Source organism: Echinops telfairi, unplaced genomic scaffold (genome assembly GCF_000313985.2).
Source record: "Echinops telfairi isolate 266 unplaced genomic scaffold, ASM31398v2 ScPeMD7_31;HRSCAF=116, whole genome shotgun sequence".
NCBI lineage: Eukaryota > Metazoa > Chordata > Mammalia > Afrosoricida > Tenrecidae > Echinops > Echinops telfairi.
This window is the reverse complement of record NW_022103928.1, coordinates 22,922,411-22,942,520: the sequence shown is the minus strand read 5'-3', so window position 1 is coordinate 22,942,520 and position 20,110 is coordinate 22,922,411. Positions and strand designations below refer to the sequence as shown.

Here is a 20,110-nt window from a genome sequence, read left to right as displayed (position 1 = left end):
TGCTACCAAGGACTCAAGTAGAAAGCAAATGTTTTGAGAATCATGAGGGAAACAAATGTGCTTGGCACAATGGATATATGTATGGATTTTGATAAAAATTGTACAAGCCCCCAATAAGATTATTAAAAAAATATGAAACAATCTCAGCCTTACATTAGATTTTGTAATATTAAGACATTAGAACAATGTTTATCACAGTGGTTGATACTACCCCCCACCCTGGTGGGGGCGGGAGGAGGAGGAGGCAGTGCTGGAATGATCTAGGGGGTGCTGCAGAAGCAGATGCCTATACTTTATCCTGAATTATGGGCTATAATACAAAAGCTTTAATGGCCAGGGGAATGCAGTTTTTTTTGTGTTTTGTTTTCTGAAATGGGCGTGGTCGGCCAAATAAGTTTGTGAACCTACATGTTAGAATACAAATCATTTAAATGCAGTCTAGAAATTTTATTCTGAAAAATGTTGCCAATGTCAGCAATTTAACATTGTCAATTAACTATGAGTGTGCTATTCAAATTCAAATTTTATTTGTATAAAAATTCAAGCCTCCTAAAATTTTTGCTTGCTGATAAATTTTGTTAATATTGCAAGGTAAAAATAAGTAATTCACCTTATTTCTTGGCATGGACTCTGGGCACAGAATACTCAATTCAATTCTGTACTACTTTTATCCACTCTTGGTGGGAGAACACAGGAGTTTCATTCATAAATATGCCATGATCTCAACTACAAAACTGAAAGAGGGCAATAAAAAATCTGAGACAAATCAGCAGGATCTAGGAAGCATTGCAATAGAAATGGAAGTTAGAACTTAACGACTTCTTGTTGTTGCTGTGTGTTATTTGAATGCCCACAGAAGTATACATGGTATTAGTATGCTCAACACAGAATTCAAATGTGTACTACAAATGCTAGCTGAGGCAAGAACTGATTTGAAAAGTCAACGACATTTCCGGTGAGGTCACTGCCGTGGTATTTTAGATGGTACCTTCCCTAATTTAAAAGGCACACCTTTTAGTAGAGAAATGCCCCAAATGTTTTTAAGGTCAAACTGGAAATATGTTGATGATTTAAAAATGCAAGGCAAGTGTTTTATTATATTATACTACCAGAATGTTATTGTAGTTTAAAAATATCATTAAATCAGCACAAACCCGCACTTATCGTTTCCTGCACATTTTTCACACCGAGCTGCCTTCTGACTATGAGTAATCTGTTAATCTGCTCTTCGCCTCACCATCCATCAAAGTGACAGATTCATTCCTTCCCTGATACATAATATCTTCATTTACTGTATGCTTTGCCACAACTTGCTTTTTTGCTAGCACTGAAATTTGGAAAATCACAAGCAAATTTCGAGGATGTCACATGGGTGGCTCTTCTTGCTTGCTTCCCCTTTCTTGCATTATGCCAACAATCGGAGCTAAAACTTTTGGGAACTCCTAAGATAAGCTAATAGTATTTCCAAAACAAAGGCAGTCTTAAAGTGCTGATGAACATACTGTACAAGAGGTCAGAAGAGAGGAGATGGTGAAACACCAGACAGGTGCCACATGCATTAGCTTCTGCCTACACTGACCAGAATCAAATTTCCTTTCGATGATGGTGGCTGGTATTCACGCCCACCCCGATCCTCCCACTTCTCTAATTCACTGCCATGGAATCAATTTTGACACAGAGCAACTCTATAGAATAGAGCAGAACTGCCCCTTTGTCTTTCTGTGCCTTAAAATCTTTATAGGCGTAGAGTCTCATCTTTTTCCTTTGCAGCAGCTGGTGGGTTGGAACCACTGACCTTGTGGTTAGCAGCTCAATAAGCAACTCCCTACAGCACCAGAGCTCCTCACCCCTAGTCTTGAGGTATAAAGAAAATGATAGTCTCAATTTGGGACTTCAGGAAGAGCTGCATCTCAGCCCCTCTGAAACACTACGGTTTCACTGAAAGCCACATTGTGATTTTATTGAAGGGAAGACTCACTTGCTCGTGATGTTGGCTAACTTCCAGTCAGGCCATGCCTCAGGATTGTTGTTCAGGGCTATTTTGATGCTACGAATGATTTGAATGCTTCAAAATACTTCATTATTTAACAGACACTACTGTGCTCTTCCTTTCTTGCTATTCAAATGTTATTAGTTTATTAGTTCTGCACTTAAGAAGAATTAAGAACTGAAAAGAAAGCATGTGGAATTTTAGCTAATTTGCTTTTATCTTGAACAAGAGTTAATGAAGTACATCATCTATCCATCACCCTTTAGCTTCACATGCTGCCGATCCATAACAAGCTCAGGTGGTATAGTGCTTACAAATTGCACTGCTAACTACCAGATCAGCAAAACCTCCAGTGACTCCAATGGAGAAAATGGGGGCTTTTTACCCCATAGAGTTATAGCCTCAGAAACCCAATGGGGCAGTATACCCTGTCCTATAGGGTCACTATGAATTGGAATTGACTTGATGTCATGGAGGGCATTTTTTTTTGTTGTTACTGATCTGAATGATCACAAAATAATCCAAAGTCAGATGCAAAGAAGTTGTTTATAGAAAAATATGAGAAGCTGCCTGCTAGCAAGTTTTGTTTCAGTGTATATGTATAGATATTTTCCACATACATACCCAACACTCAACTGAATTCTTTTGGTCTTGAGCACCAAATTACATCTGATTTGCCTTAATGGAGGGCAAGGGAGCTAAAGGCTTTTAAAAATCAATGGACAAAAAACGAGTCAGTAGAACCATAATGTTTGTGTTAATTCTATCAATTCACGTAAAAGTTGTTTGCCCTTTCTCCTTTAAGTCATTTTAAACAGACTGGGCAGCTGACTTGCACGGCATTTATAATACTGAGTGGGTCTTCATGTGGTGATGAGCAGCATCACAGGGTCAACATAACACATGGCCAGAGTAAAAAACTATGGGTCTTAACTAGACTCCATTTCAAAATGGAATGTCTTTCACGAATAATAAAAACAAGAGAAATGCAAAGAAAAAGCACCCAACTGTCAACAAAACCAGGGCATTGAGTGGGTATAGGTTTGGAGAGGCAGCATTTTCTCTGGGGCCAGCCTCACACCCACACTCTCCTGGCATCTTCCAGAAACATCCCAGCTCAGTCTCCCTGCTTTCAGCGACACTCATTTGGTGACTTGCTTATTCTGGAGGGCCACAAGCTCGGTGGAGGCATATTCCTCCATGGAGCTTTGCACACAGTAGGCAGTTCAAGAATACTCACTGTTCATTACCAAGGGCAGGGCCTGCAACAGATCCCAAACCATTTCTTGCTGCCCTAGCTCCTTGTTTCAACAAGAGGGGTTCTTCCAGGTTGCATTGCACAGTGAATGATGAGGTGGTGAGTCACTGAACCCACCTGGCTGTGGTCATTGAAAATGAACCAGGGTGTCCATTGCTCAGGCTCCCACCACTGTCCTGAGCCACAGCCTGTATTTGCCCCTGCTTCAAAGCAGGGTACAGACACATGAGATGAACACTGAACTTCTTTAAGGTTCTCATGACTCCAGAAGGGGACACTGAGTCTTAATTAAAAGTGGAAACTGTCGGCCATTAGACCGGTAAATAACTGCATTGGTAAAGACCTTCTTCTCACTGGAGTGTGGGCAGAGGTACGGTGAGGTCACTGTCTGGATGGACAGCTGTGACTGGGGTGGTGATCGCAGGGCGAGGAGTACTGGGTGATCTCAGAGTCCCACCGTCCGAATCAGAAATGTTAAGATTCTTCAGGGAATCTATCTTTTCACATATGTGAGGAGGCTTCAAAAAGTCTGTGGGAAAATGGAATTGAAAGAGAATGGCGTTTTTCCCAAGAGCTTTCTGAGGGCCCCTTGTAGAGACTTTTGGAGGTGGCGGAGAGGAGATGCGATCTGTTTTTCTGACACTCTTGGGAGGCGGATTTCACGAGTCACTTTGCCATTTTGAAACACCTTACACTAAAATACTGATTAGTGTTTCCCCAGCCCTACTGGCTTAAGAGAGGAGCCCTGGTGTTCCAGTGGTTAAGACTTGACTGACACCAAATGGTTGGTGGTTTGAACCCACCAGCCGCTCCACAGGAGAAAGATGAGGCTTTCTGTAAAGCTCTGGAAACCCTGTGGGGCAAGTTCTACTTTGTCCTATGGGTTGCTAGGGGTCAAAATCTTCTCATGGCCATGGACATTTGATGGCTTAAGATTCTCACCTGGAGCCCAGCTGAACAGTAGACTCAGATTTAAAAGCTGAGTTCTGGGGCTTAAGAGATGTCTTGTCAGAGAGGAGGCAAGCATCTCAACAGAGGGGGCTGAGTGCAAGTCAGCTGATGCACACAGGCCTGTGTACCAAACGCTGTGATGTGGCAGGAGGCAGGCAGGGCCAGGGCCAGGATAATAGGGGCAGGGATGCACGGTGAGGACATGTAAGAGAACGCCAGGAATGAAAGTGGGCTGGAATTCCAGGGGCGGGGCAAGACTAGAGACATAAATTTGAAAGTCAGTGGATTACAGAAGGTACTGGATACTATTATTAAAAGCTAGCCATTAATGACCGGGGCCATTCCAAGGCTCACCAACACCTGTGGATCTTTGGGCTGCCAGGGCAGAGGAACAGGCATGGCAAATTGATTTCTAATGTCCAAATGAGAGCATCTCACAAAATCCAAACTTTCTTCTGATTGTGAATAAAGTGATACCAATTCTATTGTCTTCCTATTTGCCAAAAAAAAAAAAAAAAAGAGAAAGGGAAATCCTTGTAAAGATGTTGGCAAAATGTTGAGATTTAATGGTTTGACATTCTTCTTTGTCCTTGAAGATTTCCATTCCTCCATCACTCAATTCAAGTGCTGCCAGAGCCCCTCTCAGTGGCAGGTGCCCTGCTCTGAGGGTGAGGAGCTGACAGCCATACCTGCAGGCTCCAAATATGGAGAGTCCCTGCCCTCGAAAAGAGCAAGCACAACACTGTGGGGTTAGACTTAGGAAATGAGCAGTGTGGTAGTTATATAATCATTTGTCAATTTGAGGATTAAGAGTTAGGGGTGGAGTCTAGGCTGTCAATCAAGATATAACCAATGAGGCCTCTGTGTGGGCATGGCCTTCTCCTGAGAATTCTGGAAACTCCTAGATTTCCTCCTTGGAGGTGGAAGACTTTTCTCTCTCTACTTACTCCCTTGGAGACACTCTATTGATAAGACACATGGCACTACGCTCATAGACCCTGTGTCCTGAGAGCTGGAGAAGCCACACGGTCGTACCCTGATGTAACCAGACCTCTGGAGCTGAAGAAGTCATGTTGAGACCCCTGCCAGTGCTGAGCTTTCAACGGCACTGGAACCAAAGACCTTCTACCCACTGGCCTGTGACTGTCCTGCATTTGGCCTCATTGCATGTGTTCCACGAGTCTGAAGAGGGCTTCATAGATTGTTCTCAGACTTAGGGCATGGACTGGACTGGATTGGGATGCTTTCTTAATGTACAATTTCCCTTTATATAAAACTCTCTCTTATACACATATAAGTTTCTGTGGATTTGTTTCTCTAGTCTACCCGGAATAACATAAGCAGTATCTATGCCGTTGTCTAACAGAGGTTGAGGTGGAGTGACAAAAATAAAAATGGATGTGTACAGTTTTACAAATAAATCATGTCTGCATGCAAGAACCCAGATCATGGAGAAGCGACAAACACTGGGTGCAGAGAAACTGAGTGCCTACTGAACTAATAAGGAGATCCACTGTCATGGCTTGCTCTGAAGGAGGGATATTTGTGATGTCCCCTGAGGAGCTTATTTAGTTTAGAATGACCCCAAACTGAGCATGATCTGAATCATTCAAAGCAGAATCAGACACAAAAGTCCTGTGTCGAATTTTATTTATGTATACATCTTATCTTTGCGATGTCGAGGGGGAAACAAAAAGGTTAGGCAATAGAGGAGCGAGCCGCTGGGTTGGGTAGCTGTCGGGGTGCTGCCAACCTGGGGGGGGCACAGAAAAACGATGGCACTGTGATCAGTCCAATGTGGAGCACGTGGGTGATGATGACAGGCCAGCTGGCTTCACTCAGCCTGCCTGAGCCAGCAGCGTGCACCGGGGTCAGTGGTTATTAATCATTTGTCAAAGTTTGCCAGGCTTTATCAGATAATTATAGTTATAAGTGCATTTATATTGCACAAACATGTGCAAAGTGGCAAAGGGCTCAAACCCTAACACAATCTGCAATGACATGAAAAAAAACCTGAACGACAACAAAATACAACACACACATACACACAGCAACCCAGATAAGCAATAAATCAGAAGCAAGCACTTTGATAAAAATCACGCCGTTCATTACAGCTTGGGCATCTTGAAATACTTTCCTATATAGTTTGTCTTCAGGAACACTTTGAACCTGACAGCCTCTGACTAGATTCCCTCCACCCCTAATTTCCCAAGGCGTTTCAAAAATAGCAAACATAATTATCCCTTTGAAAGAAAAGACTGGTTATCAACTCCATCCATACGAACAGACAACCAGCGAGTAATCACAGCGTATTTCATAAAACCCATATTCCTGGTCAAAAATATCTCGAGCTGTTCTGAAGACTCCAAATAAACATATTAATAGCAGTGCCTGAGGGATAGCTCTAAACCCTGCAAACCAATAGATGGCATTTGTAAAATGAACGGCTTCAGGCTGCAAATGGCATCCATTTTGCTCTGTTTGGCAGCATGTAAGTTTACATGCTAGGAAACATTTCTCAACAGGAATGAACTGTGAAATTGTTTCCTCCCGCCCCACACTCCTCTAAATTGTATTCGATTATGTCAGCCATTTCTGCACCTACTTGTAGAGGCTGTCAGTGCCCCGAGAGGTGGTGTGTCGGTAGATGCTGGAAGCAAGGGCCCCAGCGTCTGGGATGGGAGTTAAAATAGCAGTCGGTATGTTATAAGGAGTAACGGGAATGATCACACTCACACTTAACAATGCACGAGCTAATGGCTTTGTTGCAAATCTAGACACATAAAGGAATATGATGAGGTGAGCCCTGTATATTTTAATCCCCAGATTGTAAACTTCTTGGGAAATCGATTACTGCTCTGTCCCACCTCCATCCAATGCCAACCATCACCCTGTGGGTGTAAGTGAATATTTTACTGTGAGGAAAGACATATGAATCTATGCAGTGTTTTAGCTATTTCCATCCTAGAGTCAACACTTCAAAACCCACATTTACCTGTTCAGTGGATTGCATACTATCTCTAAGTGTGAAATCACATAAAACCAAGAAATCAAAATCAAAATCTTCCCAGAATAAAAAGTCAATGAAAGACTGGGGATGATGGTTGTTGTGTTACACTCACCCCAAACCAAAGTCACTGCCATTGAGTCCATGCTGACTCACAGCAACCCTGCAGGACAGGGTAGAACTGCCCCTGTGAGTTTCTGGGACTGTCACTATGTAGGGGAGTAAAAAGCTCCATCGTGCTCCCTCAGAGCAGCTGGTGGTTTTGAACAGCTGACCTTGCAGTTAGCAGCCCAACTCATAACCACTTCGCCACCAGGGCTCAATTAGTGAAGCTAATTGGAAGTAGACCCTCTAGATATGTCCATCGGTGTGTGGTTACGAGAATGTGTCATTCACAAATCGTAAGTCTCCAGAGTCATTGCCATATCTCCCGAGAGCTAGAGGTGGCCATCTCACTTCCCAAACGGACACATCACGGCGTCTTGTCAGTGAAGTTGTGTTCACACAACCTGCCCAGGGTTTGAGCCCGTGGATTACCCTGAATACAATGCATTTCATTCAGGAAATCGAGAGACCACCTGATTTTCACATATTCTTTTCAGCTTCATATGCTGAACTTTCTATCCAGAATTCATGGTACAGACTGGTTTTGAAACTCGTACAAGAGAGCAGACTTCAAGAACTTTTCTTCTTTACTCCTCATGTCACTGAAATTTTCATATAAATAAGTAATATCCCTTAATTTTGAAGTTTAATGTTTAGAGTTCTGTCTTTTGGAGAATAAAACAAGGGGAATTATTTGTAGGATACACATACATATAACACATATAAGAAATACATATCTTAAGAAGAATCAAAGCTTCTAACTTTAAGTTATTATGTGTATTAAGTGCTATCGTTCATCCTATTTATATATGACATATGTTAACCTCATAATTTTACCATCTTCTTTATTTATGATCCAATAAATGCCTGCTAATTCTTCACATGGCTGAATTTATGAGCCAAGGTTTTCTGAACAACTATACAACGATTTTCTGAGAAACTGGTAGATAAGCTCCTGGCAAATGGGGCTTATGGGATTTTATTTTTGGCTGGCTTTTTACTTCAAAGATGTGAAAATGGTGATTAATTTTTTCTAAGTTTATGAACATCGAATGGGTTGTATAAAATATACTGTCTGTTTAAAAGCCACTGTCATCGAGTTGATTCTGCTTCTTAGCGCCCCTGTAGAATTCCTCCACAGGGTTTCTGAGGCTAAATCTTTACAACAGGAGCATTGCCATCTCATGGAGCAACTCCTGGGTTTGAGTCTCTGACCCTGCAGCTAGCAGCCCAGCACTTAACCCACGGAGACACTGTTTAGTTGATGAAAAAGTTTATATTCTTTCTGATATTCTGTCTTTGAAGATTAAAAATTAAGACTATTTAATGTCTCATATCATCACTTCTAAATATTTATTTATTCACTCATTCATCTAATATTTTTGAAGTGTGTTTTCTACGGAGAGAAATGAGATAGAAGCAAATAGTGACCCTTAGATGGTGTGTCTGGTTTTGTATGGAAAGTCTATAAGGAATCTTCATCAAAGTTGTGGACCCATAAACCTGAAATCGACCTCAGAGAGCATCTGACTCAGGCTCTTTATTTTACGGAGAAAGGTGTCATACAATTAAATGAGGGCTGGCGAGGTTTTTGAGACATGGCTAAGGGCTAAGGGTTGGTGGAATTGGGAAGGAAATTAGGTAGGCTCCCTTTCTCCCTTCATTGAAACAGGAGATTCCATTTTCTAACACATCTCATCATTCTTATTGGTTCAGATGTCAAAATCAGAATTTATTAATAATTTGGGCCAAAGTTCACTTTCCAGCTGCCTTAAAAGTTTACTGATTCATAGAAAGAAGAGTTTGTTAACTAAATCTAGTTGAACAGAAAGATGGCAGAAAAAAATAGTCAAACAAGAGATAACTTATTTTAAAATATTAAAACACCTTTTTACAAACACTGAAATGACAATCTCAGCTTTGGACTCCTTCTTAAGGATGCCGGGTTACCAAAAGGTTGGTGGTTTGAATCCACCAGCTGTTTCATGGGAAAAAGATGTGGCTGGCTGCCTTCTTAAAGTTTACAGCCTTGGCAACCCAATGGGGCAGTCACTGTGACTTAGAATTGACCTGACAGCAACTGGTTTATTACATTTCGTTATGACAGATACCGTTTAGGAGAGAGTGCTAATAGAGAGCCATGACTCCACGTTTGCCATGAATATTCTGGATACCATCTTACAAGCCATGTAGACGGTTTTCTGGCAGCCCCATTAGTTTTTTAGTCTTCTGTTCATGGCTAAGTGGATCAGAAGGAAATATTTGACTCGACATACTTGTTCCCTCCTGGAAAGTAGGATTTGGACTTCAGACACAGCCTGTCAGTCAGTGTGTAGTTGGAGCTGCAATACATGAACTCAAGAACTGCTGGGCAGTTATGTCCTGCTGTGTGCAGAGTGGGCAGGAGAGGAAGCTGGTGCTTAGAGAGCAGAATGAAACAGACAGGAGAACACAGCAGAGACATAAGATGGGGTGAGATATACTGGCTGGATGCTCTTGGGTTCCACAATCTCTTTCTCACCCCCTCGCTCCTATTAGCTAAGTTGTCTTTCCACCACTTGTTGGTCTGTTTGTCCTAGTGTGATGGTTTGTGTGTTGCTGTGATGCTGGAAGCAGTATCACTGGAATTTCAGATACTAGCAGGGTCACTCAAAGTGATTAGGTTTCATTCAGCAAAGCTTCCAGACTAAGAACAGGCAGGGAAGAAGGAATAGCCTGTCGACTTCAGAGGAATCAGCTACTGAAAATATTATGAGCACAGCAGAGCATTGTCAGGAATAGTGCCTGAGGATGAGCCCCTCAGGTTGCAAGGCACTCAAAATATGACTGAGGAAGAGTGACTTTCTCAAAGTAGAGTCAACCATAGTGGCATGGATGCAGTAAAGCTTTTGGGACCTTCATTTATTTATGGGACATGACCTCAAATGAGAAGAAAACAGCTGTAAACATCTATTAATAATCAGAACTTGAAATGTATGAGGCCCAAATCTAGGAAATTTGGGAGTTGTCAAAAGTGAACCGGAATGCATAAAGATCCATATTCTAGGTGTTTGGGAGCTACAGAGGGCTTGTACTGGCCATTTGGAATCAAGTAGTCACATGGTTTACTATGATGTGAAGGACAAATTCAAGCGGTTCGGTGTCACATTCATGGTAAAAAATGACATTTCAAGATCTATCTTGAAGGACAATGCTGTCTATGATAGGATAATAAAATCCATAATCAATTTCAGGGACGCAGCAGTCAACAGATCACATGATGCATTGCATTAGGTAAATCTGCTGCACAAGACCTCTTTAAAGTGTGGAAACACAAGAATGTTACTTTAAGGACTAAGGTGCACCTGATCCAAGCCAGGGTATTTTCAATGCCTCATATGCATGTGAAAGTTGGATACTCAGCATGAAAGACAGAGGAAGAATTGATGCATTTTAATTATGGTGCTAGCAAATAATATTGAAAGTACTATGTTTCTCCTAAAGAACAAACAGATCTATCTTGGAAGAAGCACAGTCAGACTGATTCTTAGAAGCAAGGATAGTGAGACATCCTCTCAAGTACGTGGGACATGCTATCAGGAGAGACCAGTCCCTGGAAAAGGACATCAGGTTTGGTAAAATAGAGGGTCAAGAAAAAGGAGAAAGATCCTTGACAAAATGGATTGACACTGTGGCTGTCAACAATGGGCTTAAATATAAGAGTAATTGTGAGGATCACACAGGTCCGGGCAGTGTTTCGCTTTGTTATACATGTCTCTGTGCGATGGAAGTGAACTTGACGGCACCCAAGAACAATAAGAACAAGTTGTCCTTGCTCTATGCAACCGGAGTCTTATCTCAAGATATTGCACAATAGACACTACATCCTGGGGTCAGAGCTACAGTGAGTTCCTTGGGTTTGCTCTACATCATCAGGCAATTCACAGTATATGCAATGAGATGCATTTGGTAATTAATTTAAGAAATAAGTAAATAGTGATAATTAATAAATAGTGCTAAAATGATACTGATTGTGAGTGATAAACCAACTTATACAAATGTTTTTATGTGTAAGCCTTGAAAATCCCCAGAACCCAACCCCACTCTCTTTGTGTTGATTCAGACTCCAAGTGACCCCAGGCCAGAACAGACTGCCCCATAAGGTTTCCAAGGCTGGAATCTGTATGGAAGCAGACGACCTCATTTTCCTCACTAGGACCACTAGGTAGTGGATTTGAACCGCTGACCTTTTGGTTAAGCAGCTTCACTCTTTAACCACTGTGCCACCAGGACTGCTTTCCTTCTTTATTTAATAATTGGAGTCAGATTTGTTCTTATTAAGAAAACCTAAAACCACAAAGTTTTTCTCTATTGATGAATGACTCATAGGACACTTTTGAAATAATTTTGAAATTATACATTTTTGACAAGTAAAATGATAATGATTGTTTGAACATGTATAAGCCGTTCTATTAAATTTAAAGACAAATTATGTAAAATGATTGAAACTGAAACTGTACTGTACATCAAAATCAACAGAATTCTAATGAGCATAACTAACATGTGGAGAGAGCTCACTTTTGGCTGGGAAATGTCTACGAACTTTTCATTTGAGCATCACAAAAACACTAGGAGGTAATTAGTATCTCCACCTATAGACAAATGTAAAGAAGATGGAATTACTTTGAGTGAGGTGACTTTCTCATGTCCCACAGCTAGTTAGAGGTAGAGGTGCTATTAAAACCCAGGTAGCCAGAAGCAACAAAGCCCACATGGAAGAAGCACACCAGCCTGCGTGATCACGAGGTGAGGAAGGGATCAGTTATCAGACATCAAAGAACAAAAAATCATATTATTGTGTGCTCACCTCCCTGATATGATCGCTGAAGACAAATGGGTGCACAAGCTTGAAGACAAATGTGGTGAAGAAAGCTGATGGTGCCTGGCTATCAAAAGATATAGCATCTTGGGTCTTAAAGGCTTGAAGGTAAACAAACGGCCATCTACCTTAGAGGCAACAAAGCCCACATAGAAGAAGCACACCAGCCTGTGTGATCACTAGGTGTCGAAGGGATGAGGTATCAGGCATCATCAGAACAAAAAAATCATATCATTGTGAACGAGGGGTGGAGACCCAAAGCCCATCTGTAGGCAATTGGACATCCCCTTACAGAAGGGTTGTGGGGAGGAGACAAGCCAGTCAGGGTGCAGTGTAGCAACAATGAAACGTACAATTTTCCTCTAGTTCTTAAATGCTACCCCCCCCCAGCCCTGCCCACTATCATGACCCCGATTCTACTTACAAATATGGCTAGACCAGAGGATGTACACTGGGACAGATAGGAACTGGAAACACAGGGATTCCAGGGCGAATGATCCCTTCAGGACCAGCGGTGAGAGTGGCAATACTGGGAGGGTGTGTTGGAAAGGGGGAACCGATTACAAGGATCTACATATAACCTCCTCCTTGGGGGACAGACAACAGAAAAGTGGGAAAAGGGAGACGTCGGACAGTGTAAGATATGATAAAATAATAACAATTTATAAATTATCAAGGGCTCATGAGGGAAGGGGAGCAGGGAGGGAGGGGGAAAATGAGGAGCTGATACCAAGGGCTCAAGTGGAAAGGGAATGTTTTGAGAATGATAATGGCAACAAATTTACAAATGTAATCGACAAAATGGATGTATGTATGGGTTGTGATAAGAATTGCACAAGCCCCCAATAAAATGATTAAAAACAAACAAACAAACAAAAACAACAAAAAAAGAATGAATGAAGCCTTTATGAAGAAGTTAAGCAAATTAATTTATTAGAGCAATTATTTTCATTGCTAATGACTTACTAATAGAAAAAAAACCAATGAATTATGTTTATATGGAGAAAATATTCCAAAATAAAAGGTTATGGCCAAAAACCAAACCAAAACAAAAAAACCCAGGTAGCTTGTTAATGAAGGAGCTCTGCTTAAGTGCTCAGAACTAACCAAAGGTTGGTGCTTCTAATCTACTGGACATTACCTAGAAGCAGAATGTGGTAGTCTGCTTCTGTGAAGATCCAGTTTTGGAAATGGGGTGGGACCATTCTATTCTGTCTTACAGGCTCTCTATGATTCAGATTATCCTTTAAACAAGATTAGCCTGTTAATTAGGAGTTTTTGGGTTGGGCAAAGGATTAAGCGCTCGATTGCTAAAGATTGACCTTTCACACCCTCCAGAGACTCTAGGTAAGACAGGCCTGGTGATCCGCTTCTGAGTGGTCACAGCCTTGCAAACGCTGCGTAACACAGCTCTGTCCCACACACAGTGCCCTCACCCACTGGGACTGACTACACAGCAAGTAAAGTCATGTCTGCAACAACATCTGACCCACAGACTGAACTAAGACTTCAAAGGAAAACCAAAAACTTTTGGTAGCACTTGAGAAGTTTTAGGGAACAAGCCCATGCAATTAAAAAAAAAAAACACTCAAGAGAGGGGGAGTAGAAATTCTGGTAGTGGTAGCACAGCCATAATCTAGCTGGAGGAATTAATGAGAGGCAAATGAGGGGTGAACATGATAGTGGGACAACAAGGTAAAAGGAAACAGTGAAAAGAACTAGGAATAAAAAACTATTACTAGAGGTATAAACATAGAGGTGTACATAAGTAAATATATTAGTGCATAACAATAGGGGCATTGGCCTATGTACATATATTTAGATGGAAATACACTGAGATAATGGATGGACTCTGGGCCTCTACTTAACACAAGAACACTTTGTTATCATAATGTGGCATTGGGTGATGCCCACCGCCCCAACACGATCACTGAAGACAAACTGGGTGCATAAACAAATGTGGTGAAGAAAGCAGATGGTGCTCGACTATTAAAAGACATAGTATCTGGGGTCTTAAAAGCTTGAAGCCAAACAAGCAGCCATTTAGCAGGTAAGCAACAAAGCCCGTATGGGAAGAAGCACACCAGTCTGTGTGATCAAGAGGTGTCGATGGGAACAGGCATCAGAAGTTCAAAAATAAACAACCTCACTGAGGTGCTGGAGAGGGGTCAAGCTACAGATCCAGAGCCCATCCATGGATAATTAGACGTCCCTGCACAGAGGAAAAAATGCATCCAGGGGACAGTTTAGCACCGACAAAATACACAACACTCTAGTTCTTTAATCCTTCCTCCCCCACTATTATGATCTCGGTCCAATTTCACAATTCCTGCTAGTGTGGGGTGTATAGACAGTGGCATAGAGAAGAACTTCCAATATACGGAATTCAGGAAAGACAAACCCCCTCAGAAACAGTAATGGGAGTAATGATTCCAGGAGGATAGGGAAAGGGAAAGGAAGGAAGGGGAAGGGGGAATGGATAGCAATGATGGCAGAACAACACCAGGATAGTAGGTGAAGGGATATAAGATGTGTATAGATAATAATATACATAATATAGTAAGGGTTTCACAGGGGTGACAAGATGGGGGAGGGAGGAGAAAAAAGAGGAGCCGATATCAAAGGGCTGAAGAAGAAAGATTCTTTAGAAATTGTTGATGCCAATAATTGTACATGTCCGCTTGAGATAACTCAGATATGGTTTGTTATAAAATATGTAAGAACCCCCAATAAAATTATGTATTAAAAAATAAACCTATAATTTAGAAACCATTTAGATTATTAATGGTTCTTACCGGGGGTTAGAAGGTGAAGGTGGATTCATTTCTTTCTGATAGTGACGGCCTTGGTTGACAGGCTGTAGAAGACAATGAAAACATCTGTGAGGTACTAATGCAGCACATAAGGAGCCCTGATGGTGCTGTCAGGTAAGCTCTGGGCTGCTAACACCAAGGTCGGCAGTTCAAACCCACCAGTGGTCACATGGGAGAAAGATGAGGCTATCTGCTCCCGTCAATATTTACACCCTCTGAAACCCTCTGTAGAATTGCTATGATTTGGAATCAACTTGATGACAAAGGGTTTGGTTTAGCTTTGGTCTCATGCAGCACAAAAGGAGTGTTGGTGGCACAGTAGTTACAGTGCTTGGCTGTTAACTTAAAGGTAGGTGGTTCAAGCCTACCAAATGCTCTATGGGAGAAAGATGAGGCAGTCTGCTTCTGTAAAATATTATAGTTTTGGAAGCCCTGTAGGCCAGTTCTACTGTCTTAAAGGGTTGTTCTTAACCAACTCCCTGGCAGAGGGCTTATCATAGCACAGTACTCTGAGATATCCTGTCATACAGACTGGGGCTTCAAGTCATTTCAATCATGAGCAACGAAGCGAAATCAGTACAGATGCAAATGTGGGTGAAGTAGAATGATAGTCTGAACAGGAAAAACGGTAAGTCACAGCTCTGGCATGGGTGACTTGGAAGAGAGGTGGCGACCCCTTCAGAAGCCTCATGTGGGAGACATTATTAGCGGGACCACGGAGAGCAACACACATTTAAAGAGGCCAAGCCCTATTATTTTGGAGTCTTCTTGTCAAGAGAAGTGGTTGCTATGTGATGTGCACACTGCTTTTGTTTGCTAAGAGGGAGATTGAGATTCTCACCTAAGGCCAAACAAAACACGACACGGTTTTACCAGATCATCCACCTGTAATTTTTTCATTTCACCCCCATTTTACAAACTTGGGTCCATTCTGGCTGACTTTCACTGGCCAGAGCCAGGAAGAACTGGGTTGAAGCCCTGATACAATTTCTCATTCCTGTAACATTTTCCTGAGAAGCAGTTCACAAGAATTGTAACTAGACCTGGGTTTGGATGACAGAACAAAGGCTCTTTGGAAGACCCAGCAAATAAGGCAGGGTATGTGAGACTACCCGAGTTACTTTAATGGCCAGTCACTGGACTGGCAACAGCATCTGTGATGTAATTAAAGCTCATATGCTGGAATCCTTTTCCCTGGGGGATTTCTATGCTGTTAGCATTGGCGGAGATTCTCGGATAAGGAAAAACAAACATGGCATTTCGTGGAACTAGTGCTGCATAGAAAGCATCAATAATATTCGGGAGGCCCAGAGATATCAGAAAACAGATTCATGTATCAATGATAGTAAATTTGTAACTTCTCTTCTCATTAAGAACTACACATAAAAATCTGAGGTCAGTATGGTCATTCCCCGCAATGATATAATGAGAGCTCAAGCATTAATCAATAAACTGAAAAGGGTGCTACCAATACCTAAAAGAAGGTAAGCTCTCAATTTTACCCCCTGACAAGAAACCTTGACGTGTCTGCCCATGTCAAAGCACAGATCACAAAGCAACTATAACCGTCACCTAAACCACTGTCTCCAGTGGAAAGGATAAGGTTTCCTTTGCTCTATGAAGGGAAAACATTTCGGTATAGCCGATACAGAGTCGTTTCTAGAATAATAGCTTGTTTTTGTTTTTGTGTGTAGTTAACAACCATATAATCCTAATACAAAAACCATTTCTAAGACTCTCATCTTGAATTCTATTTAGTACAAGTTGGAATTTGATGTCGATTTCAGAATTGTATTCCAAGGAGCTCAGCTCCTTTCTTACCCAGTGAGGTTGGTGTCTAGGCATTCTTCCACATTTTGTGGCCCCATGGTAGAGACCCTAACCGAGGGAAGCAGCATAGCGTTCCTGCCTGTGTTATATCAGACATATATATTCCTTTATTTCTCCCATATTCCTTAGTTAATGAGACCTAAAATATTAATGATGTGAGTGATGGGAATTCTTCAGAGTAAACTGTCTTCCTCTATAAATAATCTCTTGGAAGTGTTCCTTTAATTTAAATCAAACATCCCGTCTGATAATCACAGTCACTTAGCTTGACTACCTGTGATGCACCATGAATTTCAATGCACTCAGATACTTCGGTAATTGAACCAATATCAATGCATCACCATTTCAGTAATAAGAAACAACAGCTGGGAGAACAGTGGAAGGAAAAACATGTCATAAGACATATTTGATCTCACTAGAGAAATAAAACTTTCAGCAATTTGCAAGTGAAATTTAGTTCTATGATTTAGGCTTTATTATTTCATGGCAAAGAAGAAATTAGCAAGCAAAGGACCTCACGGGTTCTCTCGATCAACTCACACTGGTGCAGAAATACTCCCGATAATAAATTCATTGGCACTCCTCTAGTATTTCGGCTGTGCTCAGGCCTCCGCCTGTTTACTTTCAGAGGCATTCCCATAATGCTCAAAGCCTCACAGTCCTGATGTTTGGCTAAATTTCCATTTTGCTAATATTATACCATTAATACTATTTATACCCATGTAGGTCTATTTATCCCAAATGACATTCTATATCCCTTGGACAACAGAAAGGCTGTAAAAGCAAGCAAACAAACAAACAACTTACTCTGACTGAATCGATAGTGGCTCAATGGCAGGCCGATAAGACAGGGTAGAAGTAAGTGCCCCTGAGGGTTTCCGAGACTGAAACTCTTTACAAGCGCAGAGAGCCTCATCTTTCTCCCACAGAGCAGCTGGTGGTTTCAAACTGCTGTCCTCGTGGTTGGCATGCATAACCACAATACCACCACGCCCCCAAGAAAGGCTATACAGACTTCTCCTATTTTGTTTGTGACTCAGAATGTCACTTAGTCAGATGACACAGGCTGGTAGCTTTCAAATTTTTTTTTGATTGTGCTTTTATAAAGCAGATTCAATGATGCAAAGAATGAAAACATTAATGAAAACATAAAATATTAAACAATCAATAAAATACTCATATTATACTCTTTTTAAATGTTAGCAGGAAAAATGAATGGAAACTTTCCCAGGTATGAAAGACTGCTGATATCGATTTAAAGATGGACTGAAAATTTTATTTAAAATAATTGGTGGGTAATAGATCTTGGTTTGAATACCTGGATCCTTGGCTTAATTTTTATTTTTGAACACTAATTTGTATTTTAGAAGGTGATTTAAAATGCGACATGTAATAACCAAAATAAATGTAACAATAGCACCTTGAGACAAACTCTTCTGACTTGTAAGTGTAAAGAGATACCGGTACCGGTTGATAATGGAGGCAAGTTTTGCTTGTGCGTGGGAACCAGGCAAAAGTGGATGGCACCCAGCTCCCTATCTCTGTAGATATTGTCCAATTTCATAGTCAGACTTGGGGACAGGAAGGGGTTAGGGCAATACTGCAGCTAAAAAGCTCCTTCAGGACATTTCAGCTTCCAGAACTTTGCTTTGATGCTTTGAAAGGGCAGAGCTTTCACGTGGCCAAGGCCTTTATGTTTTGCTCAGCCCCAATCAGAATGAATGAGCATGTGCCTCATGGCTCTGAAAGCTCTCTGAACACAGAGGGGCTCATGTGACCAGCTGTCTGAAGCCAGATGTCCCCAAGCACAGACAGATAGGCATCTAGAGAGACACGGCAGCAAACCTATTTCTAGGCAGGTAACATTCTGAGAAAGCACAAGCAAACAAACAAACAAAATATGCCTCCAGATTTTGGGTTTCAATTACATTTAGAGAATTCCCTGAGGAGAGGTAGGACGGGATGGCTTTTTGCTCTACAAGTAACTCTGACAATGACAGCAACAGCAGGAGCTGATATGTATTGAGCACTCACTCTGTGCTAAGTCCTTTACAGATAGCATCTCATTTGATCCTCACAGCAATCCTATGAAATAGACAGGATTAACAACACCACTGAACAGAAGGGAGAATTCAGGTTGTGGGTGTGAGCCCAAGGTCATGTCAGACAGGAAAAGCCAGCCAGACCAGCTTTTGAACCCAGGCCAGCTAATTCCACAGTTCACCCTCTAATCTAACCACTGGCCTAGAATGGAGAATACCTGCGTGTTGGATAACAAATGTGACAAAGTCAGTTCAGTTTTATGGCAATCATTAACAATAATAATCCTGAAATGCACTGAATTGATAAAAAGAAGGCATCTTGTCACATTTCTAAATAAGGGCAAACGTGGGTATCCTAGTTGGTTCTCTGAGAACAAGGAAGGTTTATTTCATGGGGCGACTTTCAGAGCCACTAGACACAGCGCACCTGGGACGTTGCAGTCTTTTCTCCTGGCTGCCTGGATATGACACCGCTGCCTCCGTGCTTGCATGTCATTTCTAGTCGTATGGGAGCATCTGCTCACGTGATTTAGCTGCAGCTTTGTGCAATCAGCCATTTACTTACCTTTCCCGTTCCAGAGGATTTAAAACAACAAAACAAAACATAGAAATCCCTCAGTACGCCGAAACAGAACTGAGAAGTTAATGAATTGGTGGATCAGGGGAAAAAAGATACAGAAAAAGACCTATGAACCATAAAGAGCCTAAGACGGCAACCCATCACCTATTGAACCCACAGCAGCCAGGAATTGTGGGCGCAGAGAGCCCTGGAAGGCTGTTGAGCAAAAACGGAGAGGGTGCTGAAAGAGAGGGAACTTGGCCTTTTGGTGGCGCTGTTGTTACACTTTCCTGCTGGGAAAAGAACACTAAAATCAACGACCACGGAGCAGAGGCAGCTTTGCCTTTCAGGCTGCTAGAAATCCGCGGGTGAGGGAGAGAAGTGAAGGCTAAATAAAAGAACGCGGGGTTAAGATAATCCTCCCATGTTAAAAGGTAAAGATAATATTTTTATGTTGTTGTATAAAACCTACGAAAATGGCAATAATGGTGCAAGGTTAATCAAGACCATAAATAACTTGTCTGGGAACCTCACCATATGCTTATAATTTGTATTAAGTGCATTTGCATTGGGCCTCGTTTTTCACTTCCAAATATTATGCTCTGCAACGGGCCTACGTTGATGGACACAAGGGACGAGCTCTCCTTTGCAAGCTGAGAGCCTTAGGTGTGGGAGACTGGGTTACCGGCGTTCCTAA

At 41.7% G+C, this 20,110-nt stretch overlaps 1 protein-coding gene across 7 annotated transcripts in view; it reads right to left on the bottom strand.

Moving 5' to 3' along the window:
• Positions 1-20,110, bottom strand: part of CFAP20DC (CFAP20 domain containing) — a 277,597-nt gene that overhangs the window by 41,676 nt on the left and 215,811 nt on the right. For 4 of the 7 annotated variants that reach the window (XM_045289987.1, XM_045289989.1, XM_045289988.1 and 1 more), the window contains one exon: positions 14,965-15,026. The exons of 2 other annotated variants lie outside the window; for them this stretch is intronic. In XM_045289987.1, coding sequence (XP_045145922.1) covers positions 14,965-15,026 — 62 coding nt within the window. Of the gene's footprint in view, positions 1-5,871; positions 5,953-14,964; positions 15,027-20,110 lie in introns of those variants that run through there. One more of the 7 variants, XM_045289990.1, reaches the window with a different exon arrangement.